The following is a 23101-nucleotide window of genomic DNA, read 5'->3' on the forward strand; positions in this document are numbered from 1 at the left end:
CCGTATATCTCCTTTTTTGGTATTTTCACGCAAATTCTTCTGCTAGTTGGGGTTTAGTCTACTTCTGAATCCTTCTCTTCAAGGCTCAGGGGTCCAAGAATAACTTCTGTGTCTGTGTCAATTGGTTTTCCTTTTCTTTGTTGAAGAGGGTCTGTGCAGTCCTTCTATCTAGTCCGCCATCTTCCGCTCCCTCGAGTAATTTTGTTTGAGTTTCCAAATTCACGTGGGTTGAAATATTCGGTAGAGCATGTTAGGATAGGAGCTCTTCTGAATTTATTCTATATGTCAGCTTGTACTGATCTCTCATGAATACCTGTTTAAGGTTATGAATCCCTTCTGTGGAGACATGGCTGACAAGCATCAGTGTTTGATGTTGAAATTTAGTGGCTTAGGGAATTACTGTGAGATTTCTCCTGTGAACATTTCTTCTAAAAACATGAGGTTAAAATCTGTAGAAGGCTACTCAACTCTTTTTTTTTTTTTTACCAACAGTACACAGACTTATACAACAAAAGGTCAAGTGTCAGGAAATTATAAATGGTGTACCATCAAGAAATGCCTAAGAACAGTGCTTTGCTTGGGGGGCACCATGCACACTGGAGAGCAACCACTAAAGTAGACTTTTTTTTTTTTTTTAATTGTGATTTGCATGCAGTTTTTCAAAGCAGATTCATTTTACACTCAGTGATTCATACACATTTTGATTCATGACACTGATTACAATCCCTACAGTTCTCCTCTCACCTCCTCCCTGTAGTTACTCCTTCCCTGTGTCCTTTTTACCCATGCATTTCTGTCTAGCTTTCCCCCTGTGCAAATGCTGCACTTCCAATCTCACACAATTGGCTCTTCTTAGGAGTGCATCTCCCTGGTGTAGTTGTTCAGCTTGTAGGCCTGTCTGTTTTTTGTCTGAGAGCTAACCCTTAGGAGTGACTCAAAGTCTAGGCCTAAAGGGTAACCCTGGGCCATAGTCTCAGGGGTTTCACCAGTTTCTGTCTGACCAGTAATCCTGGTCTTTTTTATGGTTTTGAATTTTGTTCCACATTTTTTCTTCCACTCTATCCAGGATCTCCGATTTTGATCACGTTCCGAGTGGTTGGCATTGCTAGCCCAGCAGCGTCTAGTTCTTCAGGTCTCAGGGTCATAGAGGCTGAAGTTGCCGTGGTCCTTTAGTCCCTTGAACTGATTGTTTCCATATGTCTTTGATTTTCTCCACTTTTCTTTGCTTCAAATGAGTAGAGACCAATAGTTGCATCTTAGATGATCACTCACGAGCTTTTAAGATCATAGTCAGTATTCACGAAAGTAGAGTGTAGAACAATGTATTTGTGTACTATGTTGTGCTGACCAAGCTTGATCTATGACCATGGCCATGAGCCCACAGGCCCAAAAACTCACTTTCTCAAGGTGCTTGGTTGTGACTAAGAAGTTAACCTAACTTTGTCCCCTGTTAGCTTTATAATGTATGTGGACATTTTTGTAGCACATACAGATACGCATGCAGGAATATCATATGACAAACCTGTGTATGCTCATGGGTATATTCCTGTTTGCCTAACCATGCCTGATCTTTTTGCCTATCTAACTATGTATCCACCCATAGACTAGTGGTTGTCATTACTTAAAATGCAGTATTGTGTATGTAATAGCATTCACCTTTATTGTCTCGTGACCCTCTCTGTGTTTTCCTTTTCCTTAGTGTTACTGTGCTAGTCACATAATTCTGCTATATTGCCTTTCCCACCACCCAAATCAACATGCGTCTTAACTAGTCAGCAATTTTCCCTCCTCTCCTCTCCCATCCCTAATAACCCAAAAAGAAAATTTCCTTCCCTGCATAAACCTTTCCTTGACTTTTTATGATAACAGAGTCATATAATATCTGTCCTTCTGTGACTTATTTCACTCAGTTTAATGTCATCAAAGTTCCTCCATGTTATGAGGTGATTTGTGGATTTTTCATTGTTCTTTAATGTTACATAGTGTTCCACTGTGTGTTTGTACCAGAGTTTGGTTATACATTCATCTGTTGATGGCACTTAAGTATTTCCATCTCTTTGCTATTGTGAATAGTGCTGCCATGAATATAGGTATGCATATATCTATATATATCCCAGATCTCTTTAGGATATATTCCAGCAGTGGGATTGCTGGATCAATTGCTATTTCTATTTCCAACTTTTCAAGGAAGCACACCACCATTTTCTACAGTGGTTGTACCTGAAGTAGACTTTTGAAATATGCTCAGTCATTTGGAAATCCTCAGGCTTGTGACCACCACTCTAGCACGTAATTTCTCCTCCATAAAATGCAATTAATATGACAGAGTAGGGAATTGCAAAACTAATATGAGACAGCAGTGTTGGACATTAGATAAGCCAAGAAGTCCCCTTCTATCTTATTGTGCTTGATTTGTGTTCACATCTCAGAAAAATATTATTTCCTCAGAGATACAGACCTTGTTGATATTATAGTCTGCTGTCAAGTCAATTACAACTCATAGTGGTCCTGTATGACAGAGTAGGTTTCCTAGGCTATATATAAATCTTTACAGAAGGTTATCATCAAATCTTTGCTCCCACAGAGCCACTAACGAGTTCAAGCTGCTGACCTTTTGGTTAGCAGCTAGGTGCTTAACCATTGTGTCACCAGGGCTCCCTTAGATACAGGCTTTAATGTTCATAAATATTTTCAAGAATATACTATATCTGTTAAAATATAAATCAGCTTTATTTTCAGGTTTGAGGGAATAGACATTCATGGGTTTTTTTTGTTTTTAAATGAAAGCAAACTCTTCTAAGTTGTTGGTTGTTGGCCTGTCATGGCTTAAAAGGGGCAGTGAAGTTGATTTGGGTTGTCTTAGCTAAATGTCTTACCAGACTGTGCTTCAAGTGATAGCATTGCCTTCAGGAGCTCCCCATGGCCAAAATTTTTTGTTTTTGTTTTCTCCCTTTTACCCATTAAGACAGTGGATACTACTCTCTGTGCCTTTCTTATGCATGCATTATGTTTCTAAGGGACTGGCTTCCACTAGCAAAATTCACAATGATCATGTGTTTAAATTAGAATATTAAGTTGCTAGTTTATAGTGCAAGCTGTATCTCTTAAGAACCAGAAGGACTATGTTGGTATGACCAGTGTAGAAAAGTACACAGGAAGGTAAATTATAAGCAGAATTTCTTGTTTGTTTGTTTTTTTAATTGTGCTTGGGTGCAAATTTACAAAGCAGATTTATTTTACATTCAACAGTTCATGCACATTTGATTTCATGGCCCCAGTTATCCTCCTCCACTCTCCTGCCTGTGACTACCCCCTCCCTGTGCCCTTCTTATCTGTGCATTCCTGTCTGTCCAGCATTTCCTCTATATGAGTGCTTCCTCTCCAGTGTCTCATGGCTAATTGATCTAAGGGGTGCATCTCTCTAGAGTAGGTGGGTGCATCAGCTTGGGGTAGGTGTTCTGCATGTAGGTCTTTCTCCTTTTGGGCTGAGAGCCAATCCATGGAAGTGAGTCCATTTCTAGGCCTGAAGGGTAACCTGGGGCCATAGTCTCCGGGGTTCCACCAGTCTCTATCCGACCAGTAATTCTGGTCATTTTTGTGTTTTTGAATTTTGTTCCACATTCTTCCTCCCACTGTATCCAGGATCTCCAGTTTTGATCCCTTTCTGAGTGGTTGGCCTTGGTAGCCAGCCACCATCTACTTCTTCTGGTCCTGGAGTCGTGAAAGCTGAGATCTTCATGGTCCATCTTATCTTTGGACTAATTGTTTCCAGATGACTTTGATTTTCTTAACTCTTCTTTGCTCCAGATGAGAGGAGATCAATAGTTGTATCTTAGATGGCCACTTAAAAGCTTTTAAGACCCAGTCACTACTCACCAAAGTAGGATGTAGAACAAGACTCTTATGTACTATGTTGTGCCAATTGAGCATGATATCCCCCAAAACTATGGTCCCAAACCCACAGGCCCCATGATTCTCTCTCTCAGGGTGTTTGGTTGTCTCTCACAAGCTACTCCAACCCTGTCTTCTGTTGATTCTGTAATGTATGTGGCTGATTTTGTAGCATGAGTGCATATGTAAGAATATTTTCAGCAAAATCTATCCTTGGTCTAGGGTACGTTCCTGTTTGCCTACCCCCACTTGATCTTCTCACCTATCTATGCATTTTCCCGTAGCCTGGTGTTTGGTGCCAGTGGTAATGCAGTATTGTGCATGTGAAAGTATTTGTCGCTATTGTCTATATCTTTTGTGTATGTTTCTGTGTCTTTCCTTTCCCCAGTGTCACCAGTGCTGGTCATAGACACTTTCCATACCACCCCTTTCAGAATGTTTCTTGATGAACATGAATTATAACCTACTATCTTGGTCCACTACATTCATTTGTCAGTTTGTCGTACTTGGGTAGCTTTTGTGTTGCTGTGAGGCTGGAGGCTATGCCGCTGGTATTTCAATTACCAGCAGGGTCACCCATGGTGGACAGGTTTCATCGGAGCATCCAGACTAACACAGACTTGGAAGAAGGAAGAGGGCAATCTTCTTCTCAAAGAATTGGCCAGTGAAAACTTTATGAATAGCAGTGAAACACTGTCTGATACATTATTAGACAACAGCTCTGAAACACTGTCTGATATAGTGCCAAAAGCTGAGTCCCTCAGGTTGGAAGGCACTCAAAATGTGACTGGGGAAGAGCTGCGTCCTCAAACTAGAGTCAGCCTTAATGACAGGGATGGAGTAAAGCTTTTGGGACCTCCATTTGCTGATGTGGCATGACTCAAAATGAGAAGACACACCTACAAACATCCATTAATAATTGGAACATGGAATGTATGAAGTATAAATTTAGGAAAATTGGAAGTTGTCAAAAATGAAATGGAAGAATGCATAAAGATCAATATCCTAGGCATTAGTGAGCTGAAATGAATTAGTTTAGGCTATTTGAATCAGACAGCCATATGATCTACTGTGTCAGGAATGATACATTGGAAAGGGGTGGCCTGGCATTCATCGTCGCAAAAAATGTTTCAAGAGCTATCTCGAAGAACAGTGCTGTCAGTGATAAAATGATATACATATGCCTACAAGGAAGACCAGTTAATACTACTATTACTCAAATTTACACACCAACCGCCAAAGCAAAAGACCAGGAAATTGAAAATTTTTGCCAACTTCTGCAGTCTGAAATTGACCAAACATGCAATCAGGATGTGTTGATTATTACTGGTGATTGGGATGCAAAAGTTGGAAACAAAGAAGAATCACCAATAGTTGGAAAATATGGCTTTGGTGATAGAAATGATGCCAGAGATCGCGTGACAGAATTTTTTAAGACCAACAACTTAGTCATTGCAAATACCTTTTTTCAAATACCCATACATGTGGACTTTACCAGATGGAGTACACAGGAATCAGATTTACTACATCTGTGGCAAGAGGTGATGGAAAAGCTCAGTACTTTGAGCCAAAACAAGACCAAGAACTGACTGTGGAACAAACCATCAGTTGCTCATATGCAAGGTCAAGCTGAAGCTGAAACCAATGAAAACAATTCCATGAAAGCCAAAATGTGACCTGATTATATCCCACCTGAATTTAGAGACCATCTAAAGAATAGATTTGACACATTGTACACCAGTGACCGAAAACCAGATGATTGTGGGATGACATCAAGAACATCATACATCAAGGTACCAAAATGCCATTAAAAAGACAGGAAAGGAAGAAAAGACCAAACTGGATGTCAGAAGAGAGTATGAAACTTGCTCTTGAATGGAGAGTAGCTAAAGCAAATGGAAGAAGTGACAAGATAAAAGAGCTGAACAGAAGATTTCAAAGAGCAGCTGAAGAAGACAAACTCAGTTGTTATAATGACATGTGCAAAGACCTGGAGTTAGAAAACCAAAAGGGAAGAACACACTTGGCATTTCTCAAGCTGAAAAAACCAAAGAAGAAATTCAAGCTTAAGTTGCAGTATTGAGAGATTCTATGGGCAAAATGTTGAATGATGCAGGAAACATCAAAAGAAGATGGAAGGAATACACAGAGTCACTGTACCAAAAAGTATTGCTTGATGTTCATCCACTTCAGAAGGTGCCATGTGATCACAAGAACTGATGGTACTAAAGGAAGTAGTAGAAGCTGCACTGAAGGAATTGGTGAAAAATAAGGCTCCAGGAATTGATGGGCTACCCCTTGAGAAGTTTCAGCAAATGGATGCTGTGCTGGAGGTATTTACTCATCTATGCCAAAGACAGCTACCTGGCCAGCTGACTGGAAGAGACCCATATTTGTTCCTATTCCAAAGAAAGGTGATCCCACAACATGTGGAAATTATTGAACAATATCGTTAATATCACACACAAGTAAAATCTTACTGAAGATAATTAAAAAATGGTTGCAGCAGTGTATTGATAGAGAGCTTCCAGAAATGCAGCTGGAATCAGAAGAGGACATGGAATGAGGGATATCATTGCTGATGTCAGATGGATGTTGGCTGAAAGCAAAGAATACCAGAAAGATGTTTACTTGTGTTTTATCGATTATGCAGAAGCATTCAACTGTGTGGATCACAGCAAGTTATGGATAACACTGAGAAAAATAGCAATTCCAGAAGACTTAATTGTGCTCATGAGAAACCTGTACATAGACCAGGAGGCTGTCATTTGAACGGAACGAGGGGATACTGCATGGTTTAAAATCAAGAAGGGAGTGTGTCAGGGTTGTATCCTTTCATCATACTTATTTAATCTGTATGCTAAGCAAATAATCTGAGAAGCTGGACTATATGAAGAACGTGTCATCAGAATTGGAGAAAGAGTTATTAAGAGTTATTATATACAACCTGCAATATGCAGGTGACACAACCTTGCTTGCTGAAAGTGAAGATGACTTGAAGCACTTGCTAATGGGGAGTAAAGACTACAATCTGCAGTATAGATTACATCTCAAAGAAAATGAAAATCCTCACAACTGGACCAATACACAGCGTCATGATAAATGGAGAAAAAATTGAAGTTGTCAGGGCTTTCATAATGGATCCACAATCAACAATGGAAGCAGCAGTCAAGAAATCAGGCATCATATCACATTGGCAGATATGCTGCAAAAGACTTCTTTAAAGTGCTGAAGAGCAAAGATGTCTCTGAAGATTAAGGTGTGCCTAACTTGAGCCATGGTGTTTTCGAAAAGTCACCTCATATACATGTGAAAACTGGACAGTGAGTAAGAAAGACCGAAAAAGAGTTGATAATTTTGAGTTGTGATGTTGGTGAAGAATACTGAAAGCACCACGGACTGCCAGAAGAACAAACAAATCTGTCCTGGAAGAAGTGTAGTCAGAATGCTCCTTGGAAGTGAGAATGGCCAGACTTCGTCTCACCTACTTTGATCCTGTTGTCAGAAGGGACCATTCTCTGGAAAAGGAAATCATGCTTTATAAAGTGGAAAGTCAGTGAAAAAGGGAAAAGCCCTCAACAAGATGGATTGATGGATTGATAACGGTGGCTGCAACAATGGGCTGAGGCATAGCAAGGATTGTGAGGCTGGTGCAGGACTTTGCAGTGTTTTGTTTGGTTGTATGTAGGGTTTTTGTGAGTCAGAGCTGACTTGATAACATCCAGTAACAAAAACAACAACATCCTGCTCCATCCATCTTCTAGCCAATAAGGCTGAGGTTTATGTACCAGTCTATCAAACAATGCTGGATAAATGCTCCCAAGCTTTTATTATTTATTCTTTTGTTAGATACTGTGCAGCAATCCATCTGAAAGCCTAAGTATAGTATAATTACTTATATATTTTGGTTATAATACATTCCACTATGGTTATGTCACCTGGATTGATTCATGTATTCCTAAAATATGTATCACACAGGCAATTTCTTTCATTATTTCTGTTCTACAAATGCCTGAATATTATTTCACTTTTATTTGCAAAGCTAAAACTTAACCCCAGTGTTTTGAATTACCACACAGTCATCCCACTGCCACATTCACAATCTATAGCACTAAGCCTAGATTTGTCATAAGCTCCCTGTTAATAGCAGTCTTTCCTATTACAGACAACCAAGAAGAGGAGGATGGAGGCTTGGGAGTTGATCTTTCTTTTATTGGCTCTCATGCTTTTGCTCGAATGGAAGGAGATATTGATAAGCAAAGAAGATTGATCCTTCAGGGACAGTTATCAGAGGCAGCCCTGCAGAAGCAGCATCAAAGAAAGTAAGGCAAACCCTTTTGGCCTGATAGATACTCAAAGGCATGAATGAATCAAGGAAGAGACTTTACATCTGCTAAATGCATCTCCATATATATATATAAGTATTCTCATTTTTGTATCATGACAATTCAGTGAGGAAAATGTTGTCCCCACTTGGTAGATTTAGGAACTCAAATAATTTCAGTGGTCCTAGTTAATACGTGTTGAAGCCAATGTTCATGTGCATGTCTGATTTCAGAGGTCCTGCTCTGTCTACCATATTGTAGTGCTTCCATGTGAAGATTTTAGTCTAAAAAAGTATTAACTAGGCATAAGAAGGACAAAGGGAGAGGCTGAGTTGCAAAGTTTTTACTTAACTTTACTATGTTTATAATTAAAGTCTAATCTACAGTTTTATATTACATTTAAAGAAGCTTTATTTCTTCACAAATTATCCCAAGGACTTTATAAGGCTTATTCCATTTCTTTCAAGTGTTTTCTAAAATAAGAAACAGCTTCTATACTTCTGGGTAAGCTTTTCTAAGGACTAACAGTCCTTGTATAGCTAGGTGCTTTTTAGAGGAAAGAAAAAAATAATAAGGTACAAATGGCTGCTATCTTACAGCATTACCTTATAGGGTTAATTGAGGGAGTAGCATCTCATAAGGTTGTGATGAGCCTGAAATAAGATGATATCATGAGCATTCCCTGCACATACTACATGGAAGCTCTTAAAGTGAATCACTGGTGTTCTCTTTAGTACTGAGGAAATCATGAGCTCATTTACCTCTGAGTTTTAGTGCATGCCATTCCTTTTGACTGAAATATGCTAATCCTTTCATTCTCACCCATCCTCCAAGTTTCAGCTTGGAAATAGTTGCCTCTGGAAACTTCACTCCCAAATCTGGAATAGGTGTCTCCTCTTGTATGCTTCTTTAACAGCCTATACTTACCCTAGGGGGAGCATAGCATTAGCTCCTTATATTATGATGACGTCTAGTTGTTGTCAGTCTCCATCTTTAATGTGCGAGTTGGGTTACATGACCTCCAGGGTCCCTGACAGAATTAAGGTGCTGAGCCCATGGTCTTCTCTATTCTGATTTTATTTTTATAAGTTAAAGCAAATTGCGTAGTGCCTAAGGCATTTGACTGCTAAGCAGAAGGCTGGTGGTTCAAACCCACCAGCCACTCCTCGAAAGGAAAATTGGACAACCTACTTCCCTAGTGATACTGCCTCAGAAATCCAAGGAGGGGTTGCTATGAGTTGGATCCAACTCTATGGCAGTGAGTTTGGTTAGCCATTAGAGGGCACCAGTGAACAGCTTTTCCAAAGTTCACTGTCAAAATCGGATAGTTGCAGTGGTTTCTAAACTTGGTCATGGCCATGTGTAAGAATCATCTAGCAAACATTTCTTTAAAATACATTGCCTGCCCTCCCTGTCACATGACTGGTATGGGACCTTGGCATCTGTATATATATTTTAAAACTTTTCCATGTCATGTCTATATGCTGCTAAATTTGGTTACCTCTTTTGATCAAGACAGTGGTTCTCAAGCTTTTTGGTCTCAGATCCCCTGTGCACTCTTATAAATTATTGAGGGCTTTAAAGAATTTTTTGTTTATATGAGTTATGTCTATCAATATTTAACATATTAGAATTTATTGATTGATTTCTTTAATATTAAGTGATAAGCCCTTATGTTTTCATGAAAAATAACTATTACAGAATATAGTGAGAATAATGTCACAGTTTTACATTTTTGCAAGACTGGTAAATCTTTTAATATTTGTTTTAAAGAAGAAAGCTGGATTCTCATATCTCCATTCAGTCTGTTGCAGTAAGTTGTTTTGGTTGAAATATATGAAGAAAATCTAGCATCATACACAGTTGGAAAAGGGAATAGTATTTAATAGCTTTTTCAGATAATTGAGAATATTCTTCTTTGATACTACACACCAGAACTCAATAAATGGTAGTTTTCTTAAAATTTATTTGTGATGTAGAATCTAAAACTATATCTATGAATTTTTATGCTCTCTTATATTGATCTTTCCTGTACTTTGAATGGATCTTTATTTAACCCATGAGTGATTTTATAGAATGATACTTTGGTCTTTTTTAAATATCAGTTCACTGAATTATTCAGATCTTCCAAATACTAACACATGACATTACCCAATAAAAAAAATATATTAATGTTACCACCAGTCTCCTCAGAAAAGTCTTTAAGTATTAGGAACTGTCAAGCTTCTGGTGATAGCTACACATTTTCAAAAATTACATGCATGTATTTCTTTAATTTCAGTTTTTATCATGAGAAAAAAAATTCTGTTGGTGCTTTTACACCATCACTGCAAATGTCAACACAAAAAAAAGGCAAATAATGTCTTGGTGTTATTATGAAAATAATTTTGACCTTGCAAACTCCCTAATGTGGTCTCAGGGACCTCTTCAGAGGTCTACAGATCTACTTTGAGAACCACTAGTCCATGATCTCTCACTAGTACTGTATGGTTGAAAAGAATTTTATTGATCCAATAATACAGTTTCCTAAAGTACAATTTATAGTCAAAAGCATTAGAATCACCAGGGATACTCATTAAAAATTCGTGGTACCCACACCAACCCTACTGAATCAAAACCTTTTTGGGTAGGGCTTAGGAGTCTTCCTTCTAAAATTTCTTAGATGATTCTTTTGGCCTTGAAACACTGATCTAGTCTGACCCCTAGACCCATTTACAGATTTATAAATTGATCCCAGAGAGTGTTTGCCCAGAGTTCCAGCTATCTCAACAAGAGCCTTCAAAGTAGCTACTGTAGCATTTCTCCCCTCTTACCACCATCTTCAATTCAGTTACACAGACAACTTCAGAGAAGCTTGGGAAAAGCAAGAGATTTTTTTATATGCAAATACAAAGAACCACTTTGCCATCAGATTTCTCAAATCAGTCACTGAACCTCTTCCCTTCTCTTCTCTGCCCCCCACCAACATCTCTCTCTTCCTCTGTCTATCTCTCTCACACATACATCTTTCTCCCATCTCCAAGAATGTACAGATTCATGAATTCTTAAAGTTTGCCTTTGGGCTAGAGGTATAGCTCTCTCTTTTTTTTTAAAAAAAAAAAAAATGAAGTTGTTTGTTTCACCCAATATTAAAATAAATGTGTATTCATTGAGTCCATGCTTGTTGGAAAGAAGCCCCACCAAAAGGGGTGGGTTCTAGGAGAGCACATGAACACAGCATGTAAAGGATTGTCCTTTGTATTGGTGGAGATCTTTGATCTTGAGATTCAAATTTGTTAAACATTTGACAGTTTGCATTTAAGTTCACGAAACATTAATTTCTTACTCTTTATGAGGTAATATTCTGTACACTGAAATGTATAGAAATAAATAAGGTAGTTCCTGTCTTCTGGAAATGCATTACTGATCCACAGCACCTTCAGATGTCACGGGTATTGGGACATGTGAAGACAGATAGTCTGAAGCACAGGCTGTGTCCACATCCAGTCAACACATAACTGCAGACATAGAGAAGAGTACAGTCAGAAGCCTGGACCAGGAAGGGCTTGGCACCTCTGCCAGTCTGTTCCATTGAGCAATAAGCCACATCTGAATCAAAAGGTTTTTTGATTGCCCATTTATCTGTCCAGTGTCTGTGATGATGAAGATGAGGTCTTCTCTTACAGCTGTGTTGCAAAATACTTGAGAGTGATAATGGTGGGTCTCTAAACTGTGAACCAGAGAACTGGGGTCTGTGAGGGGAAAACTATTTCATAATATTACTGAGACTTATTTGCCCTTTTCACTTCCATTCTGCCACAGAGTTCAATAGCATTTTCCAGAGACTGCTTGACATGTGATATTGAGTAGATTAAATGCAGAAGCAGATAAGAGTATCTAGCAGAAATTAAAGGGATTTGCAAAAATGTAAAAGATGGCAACTCTTCTCCCTAAATGGAGCTTTTCTCTTTTTTTTTAAAGTTATTTAGGTTCACAAAGTAAGTTTTTTATTATTTTTAAATGCTATATTAAATATTTCTCAGTTTTAATTTCTTCAGTAATTGAGAATATCAGTAATAATCAGTAATTACTGTAGAAATTAAAATATATTTAATTGATCAATAGTACAGTAAGTTTCAGTAGATAAAAGTGATGTAGACAAAAGATATTTAGGGTCTTTAATAATTTTTAAAAATCTAAGACAGTCTTGAGACCAAAAAGTTTGAATATATGTGACTAATTATTTAGGAGTTTATGGTAAAATTGAGCTGTAAGTCATCTATTTGCATACTGGGCCATGTGCTAAACACATTTAAGGTTACAGGCTTAGTTTCTTAAATTCATTTCTCTTATTCTTTCTGAAGAGGAAACATGATGGTGCAATGTTTAAATGCTTGGATGCTAACCAGAAAGAAGGTTGGCAATTCAGACTCACCAGTTGCTCTGTAAGAGGAAAGACCAGGCGACCTGCTACTGTAAAGATTACAGCCTAGAAAACCCTCTGGGACAGTTCTCCTCTGTCCTGTAGGGTCACAGTGAGTTGGAATCCACTTTGACACACAACGACTCATTCTAAATCAGACTTTAATTCACATATTGGGTTTGGTTTCTGCTGATTATGTTAGTTAGCACAGCAAAAACTTTATCTCATTCATTATTAAGTGTTTATTGAAATCTAAGATACCAAGTATTGTGATAAAAACTGGTGGTAGGTTGACAAGCAATTACAGACCCTGCCCTCATGGAGCTTAGTGTTTTGCAAAGGAGAAAAATGTTAAACTAATTATTATAGATTATAGTTTCCAGGTACTATGAATACATATATAGAGTAGTTGAAATGAATAAAATTGACATCCAACGATATGGGTGAATTTTAACAATATAACTCCAAAAAATGAGGCTTTAAAGACTATATATGTCATTTGACAAGGGACTTATCTCTAGAATTTATAGAAAATTCCAACACCTCAATAACAAAAACACAAAAAATCCAATTAAAAAATGGGCAGAAGACATGAATAGACACATCATCAAGGATGATATTCAAGTGGCCAACAAACATATGAAGAAATGCTCATGATTAGCTATTAGAGAGATGCAAATAAAAACAACAATGAGATGCCATCTTGCTCCAGCACTGGTAGCAAAGTTCAACAAGACAGAAAACAAGAAATGCTGGTGAGAATGTGGAGAGATTGGGACTCTCATATACTGCTGGTGGGACTGTAAAATGGTACAACCATTGTAGAAAGCAGTATGGCGATTCCTTCAAAAGTTGAAACTAGAAATACCATTTGACCCAGCTATGCCATTACTAGGTATATATCTTAAAGAAGTGAGAGCCATGACAAGGACAGACATATGCACACCCATGTTCATTGCGGCACTATTTACAATAGCCAAAGGATGGAAACAACCTAAGTGTCCATCAGCTGAGGAATGGATATCCAAACTGGTACATACAAACAATGGAATATTATGCAACCCTAAAGAATAATGTAGAATCTGCAAAACACCACAAATGTGGATGAACTTGGAGGACATTATGCTATGTGAAATAAGTCAATTACAAAAGGACAAATACTGTATTAGTCCATTATTGTAAAAGTCAAGGAAACGCTTATCCATGGAAGGACATTTTCTTGGTTGGTTACCAGTGGTGGGAGGGGAGGGAAGAGAATATTGTTAGATAGATAGTGATAAGTTTTGATTTGGGTGAAGAGAAGGGCAATGTACCAAATGTGAGTGATCAATATAGTGGCATTGAGGAAGAGAAAGACATAGAGAGGTACGTGGGAAGTATAGACAACAAAGATGAACTGAACCCTTTTGCACATACAGTACGGCATGGTCAGTGAAGGCAAACACGGGTATACGGGTGAATGGATGGGTGGACAGGCTGAAATATTAGGTATATCTATGAAGTGGGGAGTGCACCCAAGAACATGTATAGGGTTAGCAGACAGTGGTCCTATAACTTTATGTATATGATCTGAATTCCCAGGTGTATAATGGAGCTGACAAGAGGCAAGTTGTAGTCACTGCTTGGTCACAGCCAGCTACCCAGAGGGACCGAGTAGTTGAACCTGTGGGCTCGGGACCATAGTCTCAGAGGATATCACGTTCAATTAGCATAACATACTACACAAAACATTGTTCCACCTCCTACTGTGGTGAGTAGCAACTGGGATCTTGAAAGCTTGCAAGCTGCCATCTAGATGCAACGATGGGTCTCTCCTCGTCCAGAGCCAAGAAGAATGAAGAAAACCAAAAATTCATGGAAACAGTTAGTCCTAGCAACTGGTACACCATCCGATCTGCAGCCTATATGACTGTGAGACCAGAAGAACTAGATGGTGCCCAGCTACCACTGTCAACCACGTGGAAGAGGATCTATGTAGGAGATCCTGGATAGACAGGGAGAACAATGTGGAACAAAACTCAAAATCATTTGAAAAAAAAAAGGGAAGGACCAGGTTTGCTGGCCTGATAGAGCCTGGTGGAACCACTGAGACTATGGCCCTTAGCTGCCCTTCAGGGCTGGAATTGAATGCATGCCTGTGGCTTCCAGCCAAACAATAGACAGGCATATGATTTGAACATTTACCTGAGGTAGATACACTCCTTGGAGAGAACAAGCATGAGAGAAAGAAGGGCTGTTTATGCACAGGGAGACAGATCAGGGGGCAGGAGTGCATGGAGGGGTGGACACAGGGTAGAGGTAACTATCAGGAGGAAGTGGGAGGGGAGCTGTTGCATTGTGGTAAATTGTGGTCAGTGTCATGAGACAAAGTGTATGTGAACTGCTGTATGGAAAGTGTATTTGTTCTGTAAATTTTCACCCAAATAACAATAAAAAGGAAAAAAAAAAAGACTATATATGTCATGATAAGCTTTTCTTTTCTCCCCCCTGATACTTAAAAACCAAAAAATACTTTTTAGGACTTATAGAGATGAATTAAAATACTATATTAAAAAAAGAAATAGCAAGAAAATGACCCTGGAATTCTGAATGACTTGGGAGAAGCAGGGTAAAAGTTAGATTTAGAGGAGGATGATCATGTTATTAGATGTAGGTTATTGTGATGTGTTAACTTCTTTTGGGTGATGGGTTTTGGGTACTTATTGTTTCATTAAAAATAACTAGTTAGGCAACCAATTAAAGTGGGCCATGCAGACAACCAATTAAAGTGGGCCATGCATGAGAGTGTGTTGAACCATGATTGATTTTATTTTGTGTACCTAAATCAAAGGTTTTTTGTTTTTTGAAAAAAAAATTATTCAGTATTCATTCAACACATAATTATTGAGTGTTAGGAACTACCTGAAAATATAGACAAGTAATACATATGGTCCCTATCTGTAATCTGATAGAATAGAAGCAGACATTACTGTAAGCGGGTAAAGCATTATACTCACCATGATAGAAATCTTTAGGGTACAAAGAATTGAACATTTGTTTCCACATGTCTGGGACTTGTATCTATGCCATCCCTCTCATCTTTCCTTTCCTAGCCCTCTTCCCAGCAGACGTACTTGATTATAGAATACTTAGACTTCTGTCCAGTTGCTTGTCTTTCTATCTTATGACAAAATTGTCTTTATGTCTGTCTCATATATTCACTTTTAAACTCTCTGGAGGCAAGGGCCTTCTGTTTTTCATCCCAGGCCCCAAAAATACCTTTGTGTAATAAATATTCTTTTATGTTTATTAGTTCATTCAACAAAGATTAGAGTCACAACTATGATCCAGGCCTTGCATTTATGCAATGTTGTTGTTGTTGTTACATGCCATCAAGTCGGACCCGACTCACAGCGACCCCTCCTTGGGTTTCCGAGACAGTATCACTACTGAAGTAGATTGCCCCATCTTCCTTCCGAGGAGTGGCTGGTGGGTTTGAACCTCCAGCCTTCTGGTTAACAGTCAAGTACCTTAGCCACTATGCTACCTGAGCTCCCCATTTATGCAATAAACCTGTGAAAAATAATCTTACGAATAAAACAAAAAACACCAACGGCCATTGAGTCAATTCCAACTCATAGTGATTCTGTAAGTCAGAGTAGAACTGCCTCATAGGGTTTCCAAGATTCTAAATCTTTATGGAATCAGTCTACCTCATCTTTCTTCCACAGAATGGGCTGGTAAGTTCAAACCACCGACCTTTTGGTTAGCAGCCAGTACTTTAACCATCGGCCACCAGGGCTGCTCAATCTTATGAATACTTAATCACTCACACCCATCAAGTCTATTCTGACTCATGGCAATTCCTGTTGGGTTACCAAGGCGATAAATCTTTATGGAAGTAGATTGCTCCATATTCCTTCTGTGGAGCAGCTGCTGGGTTTAAACTGCCAACCTTCTGGTTAGCAGTCAAATGCTTTAGGCACTGCACCACCAGAGCTCCTTAATCTTATGAGTCGAATATGGATATTAATAAGTATTTACTGAATTCTGTCACATGCTTTGTGCTGGAAACTGTGCTACTCATAAGACACTTAAGATATGTTATTCTGCTTATTAGCCTTGTTGGAGAGAGACTAAATTAGAAAACACTGTGCTTAATGTTTAACCTAGGAAATTACTCCATGGGATTGTGTATATGAACTAGGGAGAACTACGATAAGATCTTTTCTTGACTTCAATTTATGTTTTAAACTAAAATTAAAAACTATTGTCTTTGGAGGAGCTCTGGCAGCAAAGTGCCTAAGGCACTTGACTGCTAACCAGAAGGCTGGCGGTTCAAACCCACCAGCCACTCCTCGGAAGGAAGATGGGGCAATCTACTTTCTATAGTGATACTGCCTCGGAAACCCAAGGAGGGGTCGCTATGAGTTGGGTCCAACTCAACAGCATATAACAACAACAACAACGATTGTCTTTGGAGTTTTCAAGTTGCATGAATGGGCAAGTTACCAGGTTTAAGAAGACAATTTATAGAACTAATGCAATTTCAAGTGGTTTTTTTTTTTGTTTGCTTGGTTGATTGGTTGGTTTCAGAAGCTATAAAAAGTTTTAAGAAATTGGGAGGCCTTTCACTTGTTGATTATAACCCATATGTGATAGACTTTCCATTAAGTACCATCAGTTATGTGACTACATTTTATAATTGAAAAGTGTCCTACACTAACACCATTTTGCAGATAAGAAAACTGAGGCCCACCGAAGTGAAACAACTGTTCTTAGGTCACAAATAAAAGATTAAGATTAGAACCCAAGTCTTTCCTTTCCTAGTTTTTTTGTTTGTTTGTTTGTTTGTTTGTTTTTTTGGTATGAGATGTTGCCCTCTATTTCCTAGTCACTTCAAAGTTATTTTTTATACGTTTAGATATTTTGTAAGCTTTTTTCACAGCATAGTGTGTGACACTTTGAATTTTAAGAAAGTAGTATGATGTAGCAGAAAGAGTACTGACCTTTCAAGAAATCTGGAGACCTGACTGTAACTTCAAAGTCAACGTGAACCATTAATTTGCTGAGTTACCTTTCACAAATCATTTCCCCTCTTTGAGATCTTTGACATCTGTTCTAGCTTTTAACATTCTCTTACCCAGAGCCAAACTGTAGTCGTATGATCTCACATGGGATATTCAGTACAACAAGTTTGACCAACCAATCATTAAATATGCCTCAACTTCCCGGATAAAATTACATGGCCCCTTTGTGAGCCCACTCTGCATGTACAACACTTAACCTATTTTACTCTTGAAAAGTACACTTTCTTGAGGGCACTGACTGTATATTTTCACCACAGTATTCTCAATACTTGTAATATAGTAAGCACACAATAAATTTTTGTTGAATGAGTGAATGAACATCTGTTTTAGAGACTTGCTATTTCTTTATTTGCATTTTTTAGTAAAGGGAAATAATAATGTTTAAGATAAATATTAGTTTGAATACTGGGTATCTTAGCTGTCTATCATTGGAGTCTTCATTTGATCATACAGGATTTTTTAAAAATCATACAGCATGAATGCCTTTCTTTCTCAATAACTCATTTATGCTTACTTCATCATTGTCACATAGTAGGCTACAGCATAATACCCTCTTGCTCCTTCCTCATGAGCAAGAAACATCATTTTTCTTAGAGACAAGAACCGGTCCCATTTGTAAATTTAATTTACAAAGGATTTATTATAATAACCATATCTTTATGTCTCTAGTTATAATCGCTGGTTATGTCAAGCAAGATCTGAGGATCTATCTGATATTGCTTCGCTAAAAGCCTTATACCAAACAGGTGAGCTTAAGTGTGTGGTAACTTATTCTTTTACTAATTAAGAACCCTACCCAGTGTGCTACTTGAGATTTCATTTTTCTCTGATTTCTTCCATTCTATCTATGCATAAAATGTTTTTTTTTCCTAATGCAATTAGGTTTTGCCCATTATCAAAATATTAAAAACAACATCAAACATAAAAAAATTTTAAACATTGTCTTAGTTATGCAGTGCTGCTATAACAGAAATACCATAAATGGGTGGCTTTAACATATGGACATTTATTTTCTCACAGTTTAGGAGGCCAGAAGTCCAAACTCAGGCTGCCAGCCCTAGGGGAAGGCTTTCTCTGTTGGCTCTGGAGGAAGGTCCTTGTCTCTCTGAGCTTCTGCTCCTAGGTGGTCATCATGTGGCTTGGCATCTCTTTCCCAGGCTCTGCTTCTCTCAAAAGACTCAAGAAACACCCTACACTAACCATGTCTCACTAACATAACAAAGACGCACCATTCCCAAATGAGATTATTACCACAGGCTTCTGCAACACACCACCCATAACCAGTTGATTCTGACCCATAGCAATTCTATAGGATAGAGCAGAACTGCCCCAGAGGACTATAAATCTTTACAGAAGCAGACTTTAGGATTTACAGCCATATTTTGGGGGACACAATTCAGTCCATAACAAAGATGTAGTTTGCATCTAGTGCCCTTTTTCTTATTAAAAAAAAAAAAAAATCTGCTTTTAAAAGTACTGTTTGCTTGCTATACAGAATTCAAATCTTAAATAAATATGTAATATAGAAATACAGACTTTGAAAGTTCCCAGCTTCCCACACTTCTCCAATTATATTTCTGTTTTAGACAGTGCATGTTAATTTTCATATTTCAGTGTGATTTAGGTTTTTTGTTTATTTGCTTTTTTTTTTTTTTTTTTGATCACTAATGTTATTAGGAGGAGCTCTGGTAGCATAATGCCTAAGGCACTTGACTGCTAACCAGAAGGCTGGCTGTTCAAACCCACCAGGCACTCCTTGGAAGGAACGTTGGACAATTTACTTACTTAGTGATACTGCCTCGGAAACCCAAGGAGCAGTCACTATGACTCGGGTTTGACTCGAGGCCTATAACAACAGCTACAACGTTATTAGGAGCCCTGGTGGCATAGTGCCTAAGGCACTTGACTGCTAACCAGAAGGCTGGCGGTTCAAACCCACCAGCCACTCCTCAGAAGGAAAATTGTATGATCTACTTCTGTAGTGATAACACCTCAGAAACCCAAGGAGGAATTGCTATGAGTCAGATCCTACTCAACAGCAGTGAGTTTGGTTTGGTTTTTTGGAATATTATTACAGATTGTAGTGAATTAAAAAAAAAAAAAAAAGCTACTTATTAAAAGACTTTTGTCTGCAACCTAACCTCTTTGTCCTCAATTTTAAACCTTTAAGAGATGTTATCTTAAAAGTAAGGGCAGTGATCAAAAACCACCTGAGGTTAAAACAAAAAGTCTTGTTTCTCAAAAAAAAAAATTTTTTAAATGAAACTTGATAAACTTATACTTCTCAGTTTTCAATCTTTTAAATTTGTGTAGCATATGTTTATAAGTTTGGAGCCCAGGACAAATAATATTCTTGAAGTAAAGATTCTGGGTGCTGATTACATTTCCTGTTTGTAGGTGTTGATAACTGTGGTCGCACAGTGATGGTGGTAGTTGGAAGAAACATTCCTGTAACGTTAATAGATATGGACAAGGTAAGCCTTAAAAAGTCTCTGTTTCACAAATGATGTTGATTTAAAAATAAGTAGAATGTGAATTTGGAATGATGTTTAGAATATCATATGAGACAAAATTGTGTATCTGATGGAGTAGCAACCCTGGCTTGGCAAGTCAGCATGTATCATTTCAGTAAGTCAGGGGTTTGATTTTGCTCTGTAGGAGAAACAAAAATACCAGAATATCATAATGTGGCCTTCAGAAAGGCAACTGTTTTGTCTTAGTTATTATGTAACTAGCAAGTTTTTGGTTGAAACCATTCTGTATTATGATTGTATTGCCAATCAAATTCTGCCTTTCTCAAAAAAAAAAAAAAAAAAATTACCTCCTGAATATCCAGAAGGAAGAGACCAGAGATCTAGTTAACCCAAGATAGCATAAATTTATAATCACCTCACTTACAGTCAAAGGACAGAAATAGGTAATTCATAAAAGTCATTGCTATAACTGATAAATGAAAATAAGATGTTCAACCTCATTAGTAGTCAAAAAAGTGAATTAAAATGAGGTATCTCTTTTTACCTTCAAAATTAGCAAGAATTTTTAAATTATTATCATCAAAGACAAAACTATAAAAATGATCATAACAAACTACCCAGTAATTAAATTCTGGGAATTTGTAGCAAGGAAATAATCCAAAGTGTGGAGGTAGCTATGGCCCCTGAAATTTCTCAAATTTAAATACTCCTGCAGGGGACATTTGAATCCACAGGATGAACATAGAGACTGTCCTAGAACATCAGTTCTCTAGAACTGCAAAGGAGAATTACTTCAACTGATAAATAATTATAAATCATATTCAAGTATTATAAAATTAAAACTTTATACTATTTTAAGATAAAATACAGTTATACAAACACAAATAATTGCTTCTAGTTAAGTCCTCAGACTTTGGGTTACTGAAGTTTGGGTAAAAAATTTATGAAAGCACTCAGCCTTTCATGTTCACAGCATTATTTGTAGCGAAAAATTATAACTTAATTACTATTAGATAATTCTGGTACATCTACAAATGGAATGTTCTGTGGTCTTTAAAAAGTCTGTTTATAGAGGCAAATACTGAAGTGTTTGTAAGATAATATCAAGAAGAGTAAAAGTGATATATTAAATTGTATATATGATGACTTTAATTTTTAAAAAAAAATTCTGCAAAAGTAAAAACAGGAAGTGAATATCCCAAAATGTTTTTAACGGTTTGGGGAAGAATTTGTTTTCCAAATATTTCTCTGTGTGGCTATACTTTTTTATAATGAAAATTTTTTAAGTTAAAAATGGGGAATTTAAAACCAAAAAGGGGTATCTAAATTGCCCTGGGGTGCAGGTAGGAAAAAAAAAAACTCACTGCCGTCAAGTCGGATCTGACTCGTATCGACCCCTCCTTGGGTTTCCAAGGCAGTATCACTAAGGAGGTAGATTGTCCAACCTTCCTTCGAGGAGTGGCTGGTGGGTTTGAACCGCCAGCCTTCTGGTTAGCAGTCACATGCCTTAGGAACTACGAGAAAGAGGACAGATATGATCTGTTAAGAGCAGAAATAAGAATGAAAATACTCATATACACAGAGGGAAAAACCCAATAGATGCACATTAGGTAAGTTTCTATATGTGGTCATTTGATTTATGTTCTTAATAATCAATATGATGTTTATTCTCATCATCAGTAATATGGTTGATACCAGTAAACACATAAATCTCTGCATTGAATTTTGATGTACACTTCATGGTGTTCTGGATATTCATGATGTATTATTTCATGTATAATAATGAGGTACAAAAAAATGAAACAATGAGATATATTGTAAGCTATAAACTGGTTAACAACTGGAAAGATAATGTGTTTTGTTAACCCCCCTTCTGCCTGTTTTGGTATCGTTTGGATCTTAATCCATGTTAATCCAGTCAAGTTAATGCCAAGGACTCACCTGAGGAGGAATTGGAAAATGGCTTCTATTACAGTAATCCTTCAGTTATTACCGCTTCGCTGCCTCTTTGCAATTGTTTATAGCTAAATTTCTTGGTCATACTGGCCCTACCTCTGTTGTATCTCTGCTTTGTTGTTAGTGTTTCTCTTAAATGTCATCCCTTTTGTAATGGAACATTTCTCTAACTGATCTAGGTCACATTAACTTTCACTCTTTCAGAGCTCTAGAAATGCTGCCCAGCCCACTGCCCTCTACAGACTAAACTGTTCTCAGTTTTCTCATTCCAATCAGCGTTAGAGATGCTAAGAAAAAAAGCTCTCAGAGTAAGCTGTGTAAGGCATCATTCATTGTTCTTTTATAGTAATCCTTAGTTTCATGAGAGCCATACAACTGTGTCTCAGTAAATATTGCAAAGACATTGATTGAATTCAGATAGAAACTTCAAGAATGATTAAAAGTCTAGACATTCTACTTTTAAAACAATTTTGATATATTAGCCTAGAGAGGAGTAACCTGATAGTTGACTCAGAAACTCTTTCAAGTACATGAAGATTTGTTTCAGAGGATAGAGATTGATCTCCTCCAATGCTTAGAAAAGACAAGAGGAAATTGTACTGTGGCAGTTATGAGAATTAGTAAACAGTGGGATGATTCCCTTTTTAAAGAGAATTGATAACCCATTACTCTGAAATGTCCATCAGCAATGATGGGGGCATAAATTAAATTAGCATTCTGGGTTTTTCCTCTCTCTTGACATCTGAGAAATAGACTACCAGCAAATAATCTTTACCTTTCCTCCCTCCTCTTTTTCTTTTAGGCACTTCTGTATTTTATCCATGTAATGGATCACATTGCTGTGAAGGAATATGTGTTAGTATATTTTCATACACTGACCAGCGAGTACAATCACCTAGACTCTGATTTCCTGAAGAAACTCTACGATGTTGTTGATGTCAAGTTAGTTATTTTTGCAAATTATGAAGGGGGGATATAGCTTGT

General features: G+C 37.6%; 1 protein-coding gene across 1 annotated transcript in view; it reads left to right on the forward strand.

Annotated features, from left to right (window-relative positions):
- The window catches only part of GDAP2 (ganglioside induced differentiation associated protein 2), a 95194-nt gene that overhangs the window by 44600 nt on the left and 27493 nt on the right, over window positions 1–23101 (forward strand). Inside the window, exons 7-10 of the mRNA XM_007948585.2 lie at window positions 8057–8213; window positions 18357–18433; window positions 20085–20161; window positions 22920–23059. Of these exons, the coding sequence (XP_007946776.1) occupies window positions 8057–8213; window positions 18357–18433; window positions 20085–20161; window positions 22920–23059 (451 nt within the window). The remainder of the gene's footprint in view (window positions 1–8056; window positions 8214–18356; window positions 18434–20084; window positions 20162–22919; window positions 23060–23101) is intronic.

Source organism: Orycteropus afer, unplaced genomic scaffold (assembly GCF_000298275.1).
Source record: "Orycteropus afer afer isolate SDZICR_OR568_19922 unplaced genomic scaffold, OryAfe1.0 scaffold00010, whole genome shotgun sequence".
NCBI lineage: Eukaryota > Metazoa > Chordata > Mammalia > Tubulidentata > Orycteropodidae > Orycteropus > Orycteropus afer.